The 19,646-nt window shown below is 36.8% G+C and overlaps 2 protein-coding genes across 2 annotated transcripts; both read left to right on the top strand.

Moving 5' to 3' along the window:
* The first annotated feature begins 4,124 nt into the window (after positions 1-4,124).
* Positions 4,125-5,941, top strand: LOC116178355. The gene is made up of 2 exons (XM_031497824.1): positions 4,125-4,796; positions 4,844-5,941. Exons 1-2 carry the CDS (start codon positions 4,125-4,127, stop codon positions 5,939-5,941), a joined length of 1,770 nt encoding a protein of 589 aa, XP_031353684.1.
* A 738-nt stretch (positions 5,942-6,679) lies between these two features.
* LOC116178354 lies at positions 6,680-17,250 on the top strand. The gene is made up of 4 exons (XM_031497822.1): positions 6,680-6,761; positions 8,390-8,433; positions 10,051-10,256; positions 16,543-17,250. The coding sequence occupies exons 1-4, from the start codon at positions 6,680-6,682 to the stop codon at positions 16,664-16,666; spliced, it is 456 nt and encodes a 151-aa protein (XP_031353682.1). The 3' UTR covers positions 16,667-17,250.
* Positions 17,251-19,646: the final 2,396 nt, after the last annotated feature.

The following is a 19,646-nucleotide window of genomic DNA, read 5'->3' as shown; positions in this document are numbered from 1 at the left end:
TTATTTCAAATGGGACGGAGAGCACGATATAAACTTTATTTTTGTTTTTAAAAAACGCGTTTTAATTATTCTACAGGCCAAAATGTTTAAGATAAGCTTTTTTGCGATTGAGCTGAGACGCGAGTGGATTTTCGATGGATGCTTGACGACAAGATTATAGTGTTTGCTTTGCAAAATTAGTTTGTCTACTGTACTTTTGATGTACATGCGCGATAGTCATTTTTCATAGCACTTTCGATGCCTTTGAGATTATTGATGACCCTTGCACCCCTTTAAAAGCCTCGTGAAACATCTTAACGGCTCAATTCATCAAGATTATCCAAAACTCTTTTAAAATAAAGTCTAGTAAAGATTAAAATTGTCTGGGGTCTCTTGGGCACTCTTCTAACAGACTAAAAGTATCTTGAAAGACCTTTGAAAACATTTTGGAAACCCTTAAAGACTTAAAGATTCATCATAAATGCCTTTAAAGGATGACCTCTTAAAGGTTCTGAAACGTATTTGAAAACTTTCATACTTGTTTTTAAGACTTAAAAGCCACGAAACCCTTTCAGTTCAGGCCATTGAGAGTAAAGATTTCTTACTTAAGAACTCTAAAAGCTTCCGGAAGACTCTTGGGGGGGGGGGGTGTTTAAGGTCGTAAAGTGTATATTAAGAATGTTTGAAGGCTCTTAATGCTTCTAAAAGCGAGATGAAAGAGACTTGAATCCTTGGAGACTCATTTTGATTTTTAAAGGGTTTTAAAGGAGTTTAATTCCCTATTAAATGCATGTAACGACAGGCAAGGTAATTTTGAATCCTTTTGGAAGTTTGCAATTTCCATTAAATATAATACCAAATTTTATGTGATCATTACGTAAATGAGATCCCAAATTTTCGTCAAACTTCCTAGAAATTTTACTAAACACGTTTCTTTAGAGAGATTTTCAAAATTTTTCTAAAAAAGAAATCCTGAAAAGCTCTTACAAAATGTGTTTAAGAAATCTTAAAATTCTACAACCCTACCAAGGCTCGTGCTATGTTTGTATAGCTGGGAAGAAAGGAAGAAGTATATAAAATAAAGGCCATCAAAAATGAATACAAATCGAATAAATTTCAGCGGAAATTCTTCAGATATTAACGAAATATGACGATAAAACTTATTTAAGTTTATTATTTGACGAGTAGTTTTTTCGGCCTTCTTTAAGGACTTCTTACAAGCTTCAGCCAAAGGTTTTGGTATCGAAATTCTGGACAGATACAAAAAATATGATAACAAAATTTAGACGATTGTTATATAAAATTTTCATTTTGGTTTTTTGTTTTTGTTTAGGCGATTCTTCCGCGTCCTCGACTTTTCCATTTCTCAGTGTTTTCGATTTTTTTTCCGCCTATTTTTCATTCCCATTCCTGGGTAGCACCAGCTTTTCCAACGTTTCTGGTATCATTGCTTAGACTTTATCATTTTGGCCACTTTGATTTTTTTTATTAATTATTTTTCATTTTAATTTAATTAATTCATGGTCTGTTATATGATGTAATAACTAAAATTATAGGTAAGATTACCATTATGCACCTATCAAAGAAACAAAATCGTTTTTTTAAATTAAAAATAGAATCCATACTGTGTGTTTATTAAAATGTAACAACTTTAACTTTTTTGTACAGATTTAAAACAACAGACACTATTCTAAACATTGAAAACACTCCAAGCTGCATATTTTTTAGAGTTGTAGTAGAAACTTGCATTTTGGTTTTCTATACTACAAAATTTATAACAGTGCTACAAGTGCTGGAAGTTAACCAATCGCGATAAGTTGCCCATTTGAATTAAAAATACTTAAATACTACGAGTTCCAAAATGAACACCAGTTTTGCAGTTACTAATCCAAAGAATAACAAACAAAAAACCCAAAAAACGTCGTTTATATCTATCACTTGTCCCGAAAGCTCTCGTCGTTGTGCACGCCGAATGGCCCTATTGGCAATGTAACTGGCTCGATTATAATGCAAACTTATAAATCCATGCACTCGTAAGTGCAACAAAATTTTGTTCACCTCAGGTAGCGCGGGAAAACCTTTGGGAAACGCCATCACTAACAAAAGCTTATAAATATTATCTTTAAACATATACACTAACGGTCTCCCGTTTGGTCCCAAATAAATTGTGCTAATCAAATATTGGACGTACTTTTTCGGTTTAATTGTTGCGAAGTCGGCGTCGAACGCCGTCCTATTCAGGCAACGTAAGTCAATGGGACAGTCGATGAAATTGCGAGCGAGAAAGTTGTCTTTTTCCCTGGGATCGGAATACAAAAACGAATAGTCTTTGTAATAGCCAAAGGCAATGTTGGACTCATGCAAGTCGGAGATGCTGGCAATTTGTTTTTTTATGTGGGTGAAATTTAGGACTGATATTAGCCTTCCCTGAAATGTAGAAGTGATGATTAAACTCATGGAGATCCATAGGCCCAATAGCAGTCTTATAGGGCTGCTGCTTGGTAAAGCAGATGACTGACCAAAGAACGTTTTGTAAGAAGTGAGTAAGGAGTAGAAGAAACTGCGGTACTGTCCCATACCATGAGTCTGAGCACCGAAGGCGCACAGCACCATTGCGACTAGGAGTAACGAAGCGACAGTGCAAACCCAGATGTAAATTTGGAAAATTTTTACAACTCCCACCCAGTGTTCCTCGCGTTTTGCGGCTGGTACGACCCAGATGGTGTCGTCCTCCAGGTAAGGGTACGACTGGTCAAAATCCCAATATTCACTAGTGTTGGCGTAGAACGAACCAAGAGCGACTTCGACTTCGTAGCGCCTTAAGTAACCATAAGCGCCCTCGTAGGAGCCGTTGGGCAATTTCCGTCCCCAGTTGTCAAACGGCTTATCCACATACTCCACGTTCAGCCCAAGATGATTTTCCACCTACAAGGTCAATTACATTTTCACCAATTCGCACCAATAACTTACAATTTTAAAGAGGTCCACTTCAATTCCAGTTCTTTCTCCGCCATCCAAGATCACCAACGGAGGAAAGTTGAACAGGATAGTGCTCACCCGGAAATTTCTCCAATCTTTCGGTAACTTATCTGGGAATAGATCTTGGTCACCCCACAATTTTCCATGTTGGCATTCGCCTATCGTGTGAAAGTCGCTCGATGCGATCTGAAAGGGATAGTACGTCGTAATTTCGACGTACGACTCATTCTTTGCGACCAAGAAAATGACATTATAGACGAAGTAGCGCCTTAAAACCACCAAGAAACCGACCGATATCTCTTCGAGCAACAGAACGAATTTGGCTCTCGGATTCCAGCTGATCGTCAGCGTGAGGAAGTCGAAAACTGTTGCAAAAAGTCCATGCGGGATTGCTATAATGTAAAAATTGGCGCGAATCCATTGGAAGTACTTTAAGTCTTGCAGTTGATTTTGTATGATGATCGGGGCGTTTGTATGCACTTCGTAATGGTTATCGCCGAAATTGCCGAAAATAGTGTTATCGCCAGATTTAACGTAGCGTTCCAGAATTTCAGCGGTGCATTGTTCGAGATGTCGAGTGTTCTGTGGGAAACTTATTGCCGTGCATTCGAAGACAATGGAAAACAGGGCTACTACCCTAAATGAACGCATTTTTATAACTGATGCACATATTATTTTCCATTATCGATTGAAATTTGTACGTGTAAGCTATCAGCGGGATGTTCTCTTGAAATGTTAGCTATTAACACCTGAGGTTATTGTTTATTGATTAATTGGTTTTATGAAACTTGCTAGGAAAACCCTGCAGTTTATTCTTGGATTTTTAAATCTCGGGGTTATCTTTTCAGATATTTCTGGACGGTTTTGATTTACATAATGTTAATTGGATCTCCTTAATGTCTTCGAGAGATCGCACAGACATTTCAAGATTTCAAAAATCCAGGGAGGTTCCTGTAGCGGTTCTAATTCCTAAGGGGTGCTACAGATACCCGTATTAAAATGTTACCAAAAAAATGCCCGAGGAATTGATTTTCGTTCTATAACAGAAAATATTTCGCGTGAAGCATTTTTCACGTTAATGGAGCCGGATACCATTAAAGCAATTACGGGCTGACACGCTGAAACGTAAATCGCTAATGGAAAATACAAATAGTGCAGTTAGAAAAATGCATCCAATTGAGCTAGTTACGCTCTTATCAATAATCTACGAGTCCGCCGCATTAAATTTCATACCTCAGACAACCGAGAATGTTACAAACCTCCAGAGGTGCACGACCGAAATTCAGAGGCGCTACGGCAAATCCGACGAAAACGTCGTTTATATCAGCTTCAATGATAGATACCGCAACCTGCAGTTGCAAGGCCCAGTCATCATCCAAAACGGCCTACTGGACTTGGTCTATTTCCAGTGGATTCGTGCTCAGTTCTACGTGATAGAAATTCCACGGGGAGACTTCGAGCGGGTTTTTAACTTTTTAGTGTTGACCAAGAGCTGGAATCCCAGGGCGAAGTTCGTGGTGTTCATCCAGGATGACGTCTTGGAGCACCTCGTGGCTATTTTACGAAAGTATTTTGTTTACAACATCGTTTTTGTGTTGGAGAGAAGCGAGGGTGAAATAGTAATTATGACGTACCACCCCTTTAACGATAACAATGAGACGCAGATCTTAGCCGAATGTCGCAATGGACACTTTGGAGATGACCGAGATTTATTCCCAGACAAATTGCCGAAGACTTGGGAAAACTTTCCGGTGAGGCTAATTTTGTTCGCTTATCCTCCGTTTGTCATTGTGGAGAAAGGACAAAACTACGGAATGGAAGTAGAAATTTTTAAAATGGTATGTTAAAGCTGTAAAAAGGATGGTGTAATTATGCGTTGTTGCAGGTAAAGTCCCACCTGAGGCTTAGGGTGGAGTACGTCGACAAGCCCATTGCTAATTGGGGGAGAAAGTTAAGCAATGGATCGTACGAGGGAGCATATGGCTATTTGAGACGTTACGAGGTGGAGGGCGCCCTTGGTTTATTCTACGCGAACGCTAGCGTCAATTGGGATTTTGATCAGTCGTATCCTTACATGGAAGATGACAGCAAGTGGGTGGTACCCGCAGCCAAACGGCAGGCGCGATGGATTGGAGTTACAAAAATATTTCAGCCTGATATTTGGGCTGTCACCTTAACTTGCTTACTTTTAGTCACACTAGTTTTGTGCCTCTATGGGTATCACTTTCCCTCTATGGGGCGGCACCAAAGCTTCTGGTACTCTATGATCGCGAGCTACAAAACATTCCTTGGTCAATCCACAGTTTTACCACGAACCGGCTGTATTAGAGTGCTGCTGGGTTTATGGATCTTCTTCGGATTAGTTATGACATCTGCATTTCAAGGGAGATTAATATCCGTGCTGAACTTCAGCCGCTTTGAAAAGCAAATAGCCAACATAGACGACTTGCGCGAATCCAAAATAGCTTTCGGTTATTACAAGGACGCCGCTTACCTATACTCGAACCCGAAAGAGAAGGATAAGTTTCTCTATCACAATTTCGTCGACTGTCCCATCGACCTAAGATGCCTAAATCGAACGGCGTTTAAAGGCGATTTCGCGACGTTTAAGCCTAAGAAGTTCATCGAGTACTTGATTAGCACAATTTATTTGGGAAAAGATGGAAGGCCCTTGGTGTACGCGTTTAAAGATAACATTTATAAGTTTTTAATTACCGTGGCATTTGCCAAGGGCTTCCCAATTTTGCCTGAGGTGAATAAAGTTTTATTACACTTGCGGGTACACGGATTTATAGATTTTTATTATAAAAAAGCCAATTACTTGGCCAAGAAAGCAATTAAGTCGGCCGTGAATGAGGAACTTTTTGCACAGGTTTTGGAGATGAATGACGTTTTTTGGGTCTTTTGCTTACTGATTTTTGGGTTGGCAATTTCTACGTATGTGCTTCTTGTTGAGGTACTAATATTCAAATACCTGCACTAAGTTGTTGTTATAAAGATGGCTTATTGTCTGTCCCACATGCTGTGCAATTGGGGAATGTTGTTATCGCACAAATTTTATTATTGTTTTTAAAAATTTTTGTATGCAGCATTAGATTACTACTAGCCAGTTTGTATACTAATTTACCTTTCAAAAGATGGGCTTTAACTTTCTATTGGTGGATTATGCGGGCCATTGGTCACAAAACCCTGAGAAAAATGTTGTCGATGAAAATTGAAATTTAAATTATTAATTTTCCATAATCTGTACTTACTTCGCTTAATGGACACACATAATAGCATAATAATTACGCAGCTTTAAGCATAACGTGCAGGAATATTCCATTATACATTATCGCTACGGGCGATGTTACATTATGATGTTTACTATTAAAATCTATTTCTCTGCATAGAGTGCATTATAAATGAATATCTTTCTAATTTTATGCTGTAGTGTAGACAGTGTAAATAATAAAAGTTGCAAATCCACATACCTATAGGTATCGCATCGTTTCGATTAATATTTAATAATATTAGAACATCATCAGGTGAAAAATTAAAAACCGTTTGCAGTCAAAAACGTATATTATCGTCAATAAGAAAAATGTTAAAAATCCTAAGCATACGCTAGTTTTTACAATGTTCTCATTGAAAAATAAATTTTAATACGATCTTCGTGTAGAACTATAGCGGTAAGATGGCGATTATGTAATTGTGGTTGGCACTTTGAAAGTTATTACTCATGGAAATTGGTTACAAATCGGGACATCCGTTTGGTTGGTTTGTAGAAAGCAGATTGGAGAATGCCTGGACGCCGTTTGACGGTAAGCCATCATTGGGTGTAATTGGAAACACGCGGTAAATTTTTTGGTTACTTAAGGAGATTGCAACAAAGTTGTGCTTAGCTAGTTTCATTTGGGTCATCCGCTTCTTCCTGAAGGTATGGATTATTTCGAATTTGTGTTTGGTTGTTTCGATGTTACATGTGAGGTTTAATTGTATCGCTTCTTGACTCGGGAGGATTCTTCGGAAGGGGAAGGGGAAGCTGCAAAGTCCTGAATCTGGAGAAGTGTCAATTCTGTGGGAGTGAACTAATCTACTTAGGGTATATCGTCAACTCCAAGGCGATCCGGAGAAAATTTCCGTTATTCTTAATATCCCTACACTAACTAATAGAGGTTCCAGATTTAATAGGAACTGCATCATGGTACCGTCGCGTCGGTTTGCTCTGAATTTTGTTGAACGGTTGGTACTTGGTAGAGTTGGTGCTGCGTTTCCTCAAACCCGCCTCATAAACGGCCAACTAGCTCAGGGTTAAACAAGAAAATACAAGGTTCAGATCTGTCACAGTGGTAGCTCTGGTGGGCATTTGATCTTCGTCCTTAGTTGCACTTACCAACGGTTGAGCGCAACTCAATTTCTATTTTAACTCTTCCCGTATGAGACTGACAAGATACGAGGGTAGTAATAACAATAAAACTCAATTTAGGTATCAAAAGAAATAGTGGTTTATTCAAACAAATGGCAAACAATTATAATTCTCTCGACAATGGGATAGCGTAATACACAAATATTAAAAATACTCCCCCATATACTCAAAATTATAACTTACGTTAAAAAATCTTATTAACTTCTATATACAATTGAAATTCCCCAATTTAAGAAACCCCGTAATCCAAAATGAACGACTGAAGTTTCCACAAATAAATTGATATTTCTGGCAAAAATTCGCACGTACCTATAGGGCCAAGTACAGGGTGTAAATCGAAAAGTGGAACATAGGCGTTATTTTACGCAAAAATCCTTCAAATAAAAGTTATAGAAATATAAATTCTGCATCTAAATCATGTGAAACGATTATTCTCCCTCTTCTTGTACGCGAAAAAATTAATTATAAAGATTTTGTTTTCACGAGTTTTTAGTCTAAGTAGCCATGGACTATGTTTTTCTTTTATCATAGTCCATGGCTACTTAGACTAAAAACGTTATACTGCAAGGAAATAATTTTTCATTTTCAATTTTTGCCAAAGGTTCCACGCTGTATAAACGTGTCATTTATCACATATGTCTAGTCCACTAGGGCATTATTTTCTTTTCCATTTTCAGGGGAAAATTAATTTAGTACCTCATTAACAATATTTTAACTACTACTAAATTCAAGTCAATCTCACAATTAAAATCAACCGCTTTTAACTTGGAAAAAGATAAAGTCCCTTTAGCGTAAAAGAGTTAGAATATTAGATGATTTTAAAATTCTTACGGAATACAAGAAGACTTGTGGAACTAATTTTCATTGTATAATGTAAAGGTATGACTAATACACCTAACAAAATTGCGGTGATCGTCTAATTCGGCTGACCTCACTGTTATCTATTATTAAAGCTATTACCATTGACTAGGGGTATTAGTCAATGCTATTACGCTAGTCTCTAACTTGGCATCGATACCAAAGGTTGTGTCCCTAAAAGTGCCTACGTATTTCCAGAAAATGGACGGGTAAGATTTTTAGTTATCCCCAAAATAATAATTGCATTAATACGACTATGGTTATAAAGTCTAAATTGAACATTGCACTCCTATTTCTTTGTACATATGTAGGTGCTTTTTAATAACATAATCTTATAATATACCTACATCAACGTATTTTTTTGCAAACGCTGCAGCTATCTTCAGGTGGTTTAAAATGAATTTTCGAAAAACGAAAACCCACAAATATGGCATGTTCGGGCAAAAGACGCATGGGTGGAAAACTTCAGTCATTCATTATAGCGAGTTTATAATTTTGCTGTGTCTGTCCGTCGGTCCGTCCGTGCGTTAGCACGATATCTCGAAAACGAGTGGGCCGGTTACGATGAAGTTTTGCAAGTGGATACTTTATCAAAGTTGTATATCGGAGTTTGTGAATTGGCAATGTAGGCAAAAAATAAGGAAGGCTCTTTTGACATCTCCGTTAAGTAATGAACCGAACTGAATGAAATTCAATATTGCCATATAATACGAAGTGCCAACAGTTGAATCGGTTCAACATTCACAGTGTTCTTTTCGCATCTCGACCATTTATGAAAAGAATTGCAAACTTTTTTTTATTTATGAAGGGATTTAAATGAAATTTGATACAAATGCATTTGAAATAAAAGCAAATCTAATACCAGGTTCAAAATATGATTTTGCGCATAGTATAGCCGTGCCCAAAAGCTCATTCGCTATATTTGTTTACACATTTATTGAATTACGATCATTTTGTTTATGTTGTTAGAAAGAGTCTTTTTCGCCCGCCGCAAGTAGTCAATTTCTTAGCTCTTCAAAAAATACATAAAATAAAAAGTATACAAATCAAAGTGGAAAATGGTACCTACTGATTTTTATTAACGTCTTCTTTCACCTCTTTACCATAGAATGCTTTATAGATTGATGCACGGGAAATATTTTTATTTTTCATTTGCCTATTATATGGCAATTATATCTGTCATAATATGAGATATATAAAGCAGTCTATAACGCCCGAGGGCATAATGGATTGTCATCTCATTATGGCCTCAAATGACCTGTCAAATATATTGACGGAGTCATATTATGTACTTAATAAAAAAAGATGCTACTTGATTCGTATGAAGCACTTTAATGTTGGCAAACAATAGTCATTACATTTGTATATTGGAAATTATTGCATTATTTGGAACGATGAAAAATAAAATTTTGTATGCACCTCAGGCATTACTCGATATTTCGGGCGACCTGCCGAGGTGTTAGCCCCGCAACTCTTCAGCCAGGTGTGCAATTCTGTGTTTGGGTATTATTGGAGAATGGAGATGTATTGGACAAGTTTTGAGCGTGCCTCAAATACCTACCCAAAAATGTTACCACCTCTCCTACTATTGGTAATGGCATTTCATTATGTGCAGGCGTTGGGTTTCACTAGTTCATCAACCTGTTTGGATAGAGATTTGAACCGATACTGCAATATTTTTATGACAGTATCAGTGAGAGGACCTTTGACTAGCTCATTCAGAATTGTGCAGGAATCACTACTGAAAACCTTAAGGGCAGTTAGCTCGGTTATTGAAGCAAGTTTACAGATAATACCACAATATTTCCTGCTTGTTTTTGTTTCAGTGTCTGAACAATATCTTGGATAGGGATGTATTTTCTGGCATTGGCTGTGCCACACATCACCCAGCAGGACCTCGTTTTCATGTGTCCAAAGTGTCGAACGGGAAAAAGGATAACATCCGTGTCTCGATCGGACTTGACCACGTTGGAAGCGTCTACGTCTACAGCGTGCAGGAGACGTGTGTCAGGTCCTCATGCATGGTACGGAGGTGAGTCCCTAACATTACACGTCTGTCATTCCACAACCAGTGGAATCATAAGCAGCTTACAGCCTTGTCACAAATTCACTATTCGCAGTAGGTACGGACAGACCGCGAAATTTCAAAGCTTTCCATTGTGAGAGGCAACTTTAGTACTTACCACAGTATAAAAACCGAAACGCTAGAGGAATATGATTTCGAACATTATACGAATATTTCACTCCTCGTAAATACATTTAGGCGAAAATAAAAATCCGCGCAAATCAACGAAAATCAGAATCTTTATAATTAATTTTTTCGCGTACAAGAATAGGTAGAATAATCGTTTCACATGATTTAGATGCAGAATTTATATCTCTATAAGTTTTATTTGATGTATATTTGCGTAAAATAATTAGGAAACGTTTGCGCAAAGAAAAAGTAATTTCCCATATTAAACGCCTATGTTCCACTTTTCGATTTACACCCTGTACAAGTAAAACATACAAGGCATCTTACCTTAATTTAAGTTAGATGTCGACGCAAACAAGTGAGCTCAGTTCTCGCATCCAAAACCTGCAAATAATCAAAAGCAAACCTCCCAAGGGACAGAGTCCGCTATATAATAAATTGACTAATGCATGAAGGGTTTGGCTCTACTCGTAATATGCTTCTATATAATTGGTACGGTACTTAATCGGCCAACCTCTCCAGAAGGAAGTGGTGGACTCCAACAACATTCAGAACTTCAAACTCAATCACAACTTAACCGTGAATTGGTATGAATCCGAATGATTTGTAAAAATTCGATGAACCTAAAGAATTCGAAAGGTTGGTAGAATTCGTAGAAACAGACGAATCTGAAGAACCGAAAAAACTGAACAATCGGAAGATACCTACTCTAACATCCAAAGAAACGAACGCATCTAAAATATTCTAACAATCCCAAAAATCTTAAATTAAAGGAAGGGAAAAACCTAAAATAGATTTCAAAAACAAAAACGCATTTCTTTTTGATACACTCAGTACATTTATTGATATATTTATAAACTTGTGCTTTGATAAAAAAGATCACTTCTAAGAAAAGGAAATAATGGATCAGAAATTGATAGAAACGTGCTACTTACTTAATGTTTCGCTTCCTTAATCTTTTTAAAATATCCCCTTTTCGATAATTCTTCCATAAAACTTCCCCGAGAAAGCAAATCAAACTTCCGAACAATCCGCTAAGGAGCAGATTGAAACAAAAACCCATATGTTCAAGTCCTAAACCTTTGACGTTGGTTTGAGTTTTTACTAAACGATCATCAATGTGCATCGTAAATGAGCGATAAAGATCAGAAAAGCCGTAAGCATGAATCTCAAGTATTAATGCGTTAATCTGATGGAACATAGGCAAGGATTTCGAGAAAATAACATAGAATGGGAATGAGTAATAAGGTGTTTGTAACACGTGGAATTGGGGACGTCGATCTTCGTCCAGCATGCTTTTCGTTATGTTTTTCAGTATGGACTCCATACAGACCGTTACGAAATCGTGTTCACTGGCAACTTTTTGTAGGCAAAGGGCATCGGTCTCGCAACTTTCGTAATTCAGTCGTGCGTACACTTCTTTACTAAAAAAACGAATCATAACGTCCTGATTTTTCGGTCGTATATGGCCTATCTTCAAATTTAAGTGGGCGATGCTCTCAACTTTGGAAACTACGGGTTCCATTCCGTTGTAGAAGATCATTGCTAGCCATTTTCCTTGAACTACCCCTAAAATGGTGAGACTGGCGCACCATAGTGAAATGAGTAATAAACGAACTGGGAATCGTTTGGGTAAACGTTTTATACAATGGAGTAGAGAAATTCTGTAAACTGTTAGCAAGCAGTACGCAAACGAACAATAATTTCCCATGTCGCTTGCACGTGCATGTAAACCGAAGATGTAAAGTGTTGCAGACGCTGCAATAATACAAAACATAGACAGCAGGTTTATCAGTTTGGTACAAGCTCTCCAAGACGCGAACCCCTTTTTTAAGGGAATTATCAAGTGTACTTTTTCAAAACGCAATGGCTGCGTGATGTCGGTTTCGCCTACTTGAATTTGATGCGGCCCTCCACATCGTAAGTCTATTTGCGATAGATTCGTGCTTTTTGTTATATCCACATACTTATAATTTATGCCCATTTGCCTTAGAATCTGAAAAAGCACGTTACTGGTTTTAAATAGAGTGGATAAGACCTACCAGATTAAGGAGACCTATATTGAGAAAATCTGGATTATTACTGTGGATAGGTAAATGGGGGGTACTAACATAACCCACTGTCCAGACCCGGTCAGTCCATGAGGTCGGTGGAGTACTGGGAAAGGCAACAGCCGTTTTTCCGACAACCGTTTCCGGTTTGGCACCATACGAGTAAAGCATAATTTTGCTGGGTTCACATATAATGATCCTCCAAACGTAATACTTTTCCAAAACCCCGAGTACCTCGTAGGATGGTTCCTCATCGTCGAGAATAATTAGAAATTTCCCACGTGGGTTCCACGATTCTGTCCGTGACAAGTGCATTGCAATCCTCTCAAAGTCCCCACTTGATGTGATAATAACGTAAAGATCGACAAAGAACAACTGGAAACTTTTCAAAGGTTCCAGTCCACCTTGAATTATCAGGGAGTGTGGAAATACCTTCAAATTTCGGTACTTCCAGCTCTCGTTTATTATCAAAACGGTGTCAGTTTTATTTGTGTTGTTGATTATTATTCGTTCTATGCACCTTTCCAAATCTGCAAGGGCTTCCTTTTCGGGCGGTTTCAATTTGGTTAAGACGACTTGTAAATGGATCAAGTTTATCAATAGAATTTTGGCGTGCATGATGGAAGGTAAACTAAAGACCAGTGTTTGTGATAATATTTTGCGAGTTGACTCGCTATAAAACGTTAATTTAATATTAATGCTTAAAAGCTTTTCAAGCTTTTTATGTGTTAATGGAAGGTAGTCATAATTTATATTCATAGTAACTGGTAATGTACAATTAAAATTAAATTTACGTGAAAATTGTTCTTGTGGTACAAACAAAGAAAATGACCTATATTAACATAAAAGAGTTCTAGACACATTTTTGAAACCCCTTACAGGAAGGTGTTGATACAAAATTGTCAAGCATCAACATTAATATCGGCCTACCAATTAGGAACTAAATTTTTCAGTGTATTTCATCAGATTTGTTTAAAATTTTCTTGTTTTCTGGAATATTTCCTCACACCTACAAAACTATCTCCTAGAGAGTAACATATGAAGACAACATCCTTACCGCTTCTCAACGATTTAAAATTTTCCTCTACAGGATTCTGGTGCTCATCGAGAGTTTCAAATGGGCCTTCCAAGTTTCAAGGGATCTGAATTTTAAAAGTATGGAAATATAAGGAAGGTTTTTAAAATTCTGGAAAGTACCGATAATACTAGAATTGTTATTGAATTTAATATTTAAAATTTGAGTTGCACCTTTTTTAAGAGACCTGCCATCACAGCCAATTGTGATTTTTTGGTGTTTTTGTTAGTTTAACGGTCACAAGAGCTGCAGTGCTTCCATGAAATTAGGGTAATTCAAGAAATTTTTACTTTTTTGTGTCTATGGAAACTATGTCTCTCAAGGGCAAATTTTTTTTAATTGGAAACCGCTCCAAGAAAAAGAAGGGTGTAACCAGAAACTTTTACGCCCAGGGATATTTACGTATTCCATTATGGGGGTTCAAAAAGCTCGTAATCGTGCAGATTCCATTAGGTAAAGGACAGTCCGCTGTTATAAACAAACGCGTTCGTGAGCAAATTCCTTGGGAAGCTTTACCTCGTATCCTTGCAGTGATATCAAGTAAAAAGAGAAGAGAAATTAATTCATGCTACGCACGGGAGTTCCAATAAAGGAAACTTAACAATCAAATAATAATAAAGTGCATTGATAGTGCCACTAACGCAATAGGCCAGTTTGGTGTAAGAGCTTATGTAAGAAATTTTCTCAAAGTTGAATCAAACTGTAATAAAATCCAGACTGAAGATTGTTCCAAGCCGGCGGGTTATGCATCCCCTTAGAAATCATCTGATATCGACCCCAATTGAGGAGTAATAAGGTTAGCCGTAAGAATTTCCACGTTGAAGAAAAAATTGTAAATAAAGGTTAGTCGTATTTATTTTTTTGTCAAATTTACTGGATAACATTAAGCTCAATTGTCAAAGACCAGTTGTAGTATTAGTAGCAAAATTTTAAACGAAAGGTCCTAAAGGAACCGAAAAAGTGTAAAACTGTGTGTCTTAATCAAAGGAACCCCTCTAATTCCTTTTCTTAGATCAAAGTTATTCCATAAATTTCACGGTGAATGTAACCATGTTCAAGGGTTATTACTAGGTACGTAATTTGTCATGGTAATCATAAATGGAGGTTTGGTTAAAGTGTAAAAGTACATATTTAAATTAGCCGCAATTCAATTTGAAACAATTAAGTGATCCAGAGGCAATAAAGGAAATGGGCATTTCAAAGTAAATTTTAAATATCCCAAATTGGGACAGGGAGATTTATTATAATTAATGAAAAATTAACGTAAAAAGGGAGACGCATTCTTGAACGACTCTTAAGATTTTCTGATTTTCATCAATATACAGTGACTTGGCATTTTGGTGTTATTATTTTGTTGGAATGTGAAAAATAAAAAATCCATTTGTAGGAAAGTTTCAGATAAAATAAAAGGAAATCCCTCAAGTAAGCAAGGGGAGTTTAAAGGAGGTAACGTTTAGCACAAAATCATAAGGGCTAGTCGACAGCATTTCAGTAATTTTCCAGTAATAAAGTTTTCTTGTTGGCATCTAGTTTTACCAAACCAAAGGGAAGTATCAAAAAACGTAGGTTGCAAAATGGCACCTAATAGTGGGACTCTAGACCGTTGGTAGGGTTGGCCAGGGCAAAGTGGCAAAATAAAAAAGGATTAGCCTACAGCTTCTACATCTAGGGTGTTATGGAAATTCTGATTATTCGAAGAAAAGCGGCCATCGAATCGGGTTAATGGAAACCGTCCATTTTGGACCGTAGGGCAAATGGAAATGAAATTTGACATTTTTAGTTTTTCGGTGATACGTATCCAGATACTTAGGTATCTCAGTATCAGTGATTTTCAAAGATGCGTTTTTGGTCCCCCCTCCCCCCCCCCCCTTCATTTAACAAATGGGCTGATGGTAAAAGCACTTTCACGAATAAAAAAAAATTGTTTGTAACAAGTTCCTAGTAAGATGATCAATCTCTTCTTGTCTGACCATAGAGAAATTCATTTATAATCCTTTGTTAGCGCATTGTTTAATGTCGCACCTAATTGAAAACGTCCTCAGCCGAGCACGATTGTATTTGTTTATTTTAACTACAAGCAAAATTTATTTCCTGCCTTAGCGCAAATAATCCTTTTCTGGCGCAGATTTTCAATCACGAAATTAATTCCTTACGCGTCTTTTTGATTGAAGATTGCTCTACAGTGTAAGTGGTAGTTTGAATTATAGCCTATACGTACTTGAAAAATTGGGCAAGCATAAAGGATACGGAAATTTATTATTAAGGGCAGTTTAAGTGTTTTTTATACATTATTTAAGTATAATCTATCAAAGAAATAAAAATAAATTACGAAAGGTACAACCCCCGCAATCTAGGTATGCTGTAAGTGATAGTTTGAATTTCTTGAAAAATTGGGCAAGCATAAAGGATACGGAAATTTATTATAAATATATATAAAGGCAAAAAAAAAATAAAAAAAATAAATAAATAAATTAATGAACAGTTTAAGGGTTGTTTATACATTATTGAAACATAATCTATCAACGAAATAAAAATGTTCGGTGTATTACGAAAGTTACAACCCCCGCAGTCTAAGTACGGTGCATCCCATCCCGTTACACCGTTTTTCCGGCGCCAACCCATCCCGGCGACCATTACTATCCCGGCATCGGTCATCCCGGCGACTATTGATTTTCCGGCATCGGTTATACATTGCATACCTTCCAAACGATCCCAGTCCATCACCATCTTTCTTTTGTTTTTTCTATACACAAATTTAATATCTTTCAATTGCAAAAATTGAACACTGTTCATTGTCATTTCCTTTCATTTTTCCTGTATGAATAATAAATAGGCAAGGTATGTGAAAGTACCTACTTACTGTTAACGCTCCATTTTGTAGGTATACTCAGTGTGTCCGTTCGATAGAAAGAGGGGTACATCAGCAAAGTTTTGGAAAGTTCTGAGCTGATTTGAAATGATTTTAAATTTAAGTAATCTCATTTTTTTTGTTTTCAAGATATTTGAGAAGAGCAAATTGCCGGTACGACCGAAGCCGGGACGTGCACTGTTGCCGGGATGGTCATCGCCGGGATTGCCCATCGCCGGAGTTGCCCGTCGCCGGGTTTAAATCGCCCGGATGACCGAAGCCGGGAAGTAAATGGTCGCCGGGAAGTCGGTGCCGTGATGGGAATGGCCGGGATGACCGTGGACGTTAGTATGCTGTAAGTGATAGTTTTAATTACTTGAAAAATTGAGTAAGCATAAAGGATACGGAAATGTATTATTAAAGGGCAGTTTAAGGGTTGTTTATACATTATTTAAATATGTATATAAATATGATCGGTTTTTCAAATCCATTGATTCTATAACTGAGGCTTAGGATTGCGTCTACACCATAGGCACTAGCATCACTAGTTAAATATAAAGGATAAGACGAGTTATAAATAATGCTCGTCTACACTATCCGATGTAATCAATTCTTTACTCACTACTTCACAGTTTTTATTCAAATGTAGGCAAAGAGTACCCCTTTGATATAGGTATTCCAACTTCATCGATGCGATGACCTAAAAAATCAACTTGCTTTTTAAAGAACTGGCACTTTTTCATTTGCTTTTACATTAAATTCTTGTTTTCATAACAAGGCCGTAAAGAGTCACCAAACCCAAGTATATCATCTAGAATAGATAATTCCTGCAAGGTAATCCTGGCAAAATAGTTGACATGGCAGCAGAAAATATAGCCGGCGCAGAATTAATACCATATGTTAATCGTTTAAATCGAAAGAGTCTTTTATGCGTATTAATGGTTAAGGAATGGACTGGATTGTGGATCTACTTCTGAGCGTTGATAAGCTCCATTTTGCTCAGTGATACTAAAAGAACGACTACCCCGACTTTTTATGGACAATAGCAATAGGACTGACTATACTTGCCTTTTTCAAGTACCATTTTTGACTCTTTTTCAACTTTTTTCTATAACCAACTGGTACATCGTACCATAGAGTAAATACTCTATGATCGTAGGCATTGTGGTGTTTCTTTATTGACTTAAAAGGGGCATATGACGTGGTTGATTTGGATATCCTATACTTAAAAATGGTAGGACTAGGTATCAATAGGAAAGTATGCATAAATTTACTTAATCTTTTTGTAAATAGAAAAATACATTTGCGTGATCATAATAATGTATTACACGGTCCTAGAATGCTCTATAACGGTCTCCCACAAGGCTCAATATTGAGCCCACTCATCTTTAATATTTATACTGCAGGTCTGCATGATTTGGTGGCCGACAATATCAAAATTGTTCAGAACGTCGATGATCGATGTATGTTTAATTGCTTAAAAGACTGGATCAACGAAATGGAATTTAGTATTTCACAAGAAAAATCAGCTATAATGTGTCTGACAAGAAATAGGCTGCTAACTGCTGGAGAAATTTCCATAAGAGTGATTATACTTTCTCTATAGTCGACGAATATAAACACCTAGATATAATTATCGATAAGAAACTCCTATGGAGCAGTCACATAGAGTACATTAAACAAAGATGCGTCAAAGGATTTAATATTCTTCGCTTTGCGTCAAAAAAATCTTGGGGCGCAGATTAGCATATTTCCTTGATGTTTTATAGGTCGTATATATACGGTTCAGTCTCAAATTCTAATTTATTAACTGTGGACGAGATACAATTTAAAGCCCTAAAAGAAGTCTAGGCCCCATGATGTCTTCACCAAATCAAGCAGTATTAGCAGAAACCTCTATATCTACGTAGGCAATACAAATATTTAATTAAATACAGGATCTTTAATGGTCAATAAAGTATACCTAGTTCCTTACTGGAAAATTAAAAATTCACCACCATTAGCAAACTCTCTTATTGATACAAACACCTACCAAAACCAAATATTACAGCACGCTAAACTCCCTTTATATGAATTCAATTTGGAAGTCGTTATAGACACACCAACCACCATATTCCCTAATTATTCTGATAACCCTGTTCTAACTAATATCATGCTTAAATGTGCACTTAGTAATGTTGGAGAAAAGCTGGCCGCAATTAACACAGATGGGTCAACGAATGACGGAAGCACTGGCTGCGCTTTTTTTGTTGTAATCATAAACTATATAAACTACGAAAAAGGGTTTTCGGCATGCAAAGAAAGGCTATTCGAAGACTACCTTACAGAGCTGACTGCAAGTCTGCATTCAAACGACTCAGGATAATGACGTTCTATTCGCTTTATGTATATTCTTGCTTGTGCTATGCGAAAGCAAACTTACACTGTTTTAATACATGCAAAGATGTCCACTCACACAGCACAAGAAACAGCGAAAACTTACGCACTCCCTTCGTGAGACAAGCCACCTCACAATACGGGCCTAACTTCTGGTCCGTAAAGTTCTTTAATGCCCTACCCACTGAAATAAAAAATTTACCGACACATTTGTTTAAGAAACAAGTAAAGGAAACGTTGCTTTGCAATCCCCTATATTGTATAGAAGATTACTTTGTTGTTAAGTTTAAGTGTTAAGTTTTATTGTGTTCTCTACTTGACAATTGACATGTGTAAATATCTGCAGATAATACTACACGAATAAACTTTATTATATTATTATTATATTGAAAGTTACAGAATATCGTTAAAAATCTTATTATTGATTTAAAAAAAGATAGTATAACAATTGCCTGACCTGGACCAAGGTGCATTGTGGAAATGAAGCTCAATATTGGAAAATAATGGAAAATGGCCCAATGCTTACTCTGCACTTTGAAGCAGATAACATTAATGAAAATTGTATGAATTTATCTCTTGTTACTTCGGCATTCTGTCACCAGGCTTCCTAAAGCTATTAAAAGTACAACACACTGTAGAATCCAACGACGCAGAAAAAAACGATCACTAATTTTCAATTGAAAACTTCGAACTTTGTTAGAAATCTAAATTTACTCAAATTTTTAAATTACCAACCCTATAAGTTGATCACCCTGTAGACTCTACCTATTAAGAATGTGCACCCCTAACAATCAGAAATTCTAATTTCATACAAAAAAGTTTGAAAAAAAGGAATCCAAATTAAGAGCTACCGTTACAGACAACGCCAATTAACATTA

Source organism: Photinus pyralis, unplaced genomic scaffold, assembly GCF_008802855.1.
Source record: "Photinus pyralis isolate 1611_PpyrPB1 unplaced genomic scaffold, Ppyr1.3 Ppyr1.4_LG8, whole genome shotgun sequence".
Lineage (NCBI taxonomy): Eukaryota > Metazoa > Arthropoda > Insecta > Coleoptera > Lampyridae > Photinus > Photinus pyralis.
This window is presented reverse-complemented; position numbering and strand designations above follow the sequence as displayed.

What these genes read in the sequence shown, in the direction of transcription:
- LOC116178355 (XM_031497824.1), top strand. Translation starts at nt 4,125, where the DNA reads ATGCATCCAATTGAGCTAGTTACGCTCTTATCAATAATCTACGAGTCC. An exon ending in AAGTAGAAATTTTTAAAATG is followed by an intron (nt 4,797 to 4,843) that starts GTATGTTAAAGC and finishes GCGTTGTTGCAG; the next exon opens with GTAAAGTCCCACCTGAGGCT.
- LOC116178354 (XM_031497822.1), top strand. Translation starts at nt 6,680, where the DNA reads ATGGAAATTGGTTACAAATCGGGACATCCGTTTGGTTGGTTTGTAGAA. An exon ending in TGCCTGGACGCCGTTTGACG is followed by an intron (nt 6,762 to 8,389) that starts GTAAGCCATCAT and finishes TCGATACCAAAG; the next exon opens with GTTGTGTCCCTAAAAGTGCC. An exon ending in TATTTCCAGAAAATGGACGG is followed by an intron (nt 8,434 to 10,050) that starts GTAAGATTTTTA and finishes TTTTTGTTTCAG; the next exon opens with TGTCTGAACAATATCTTGGA.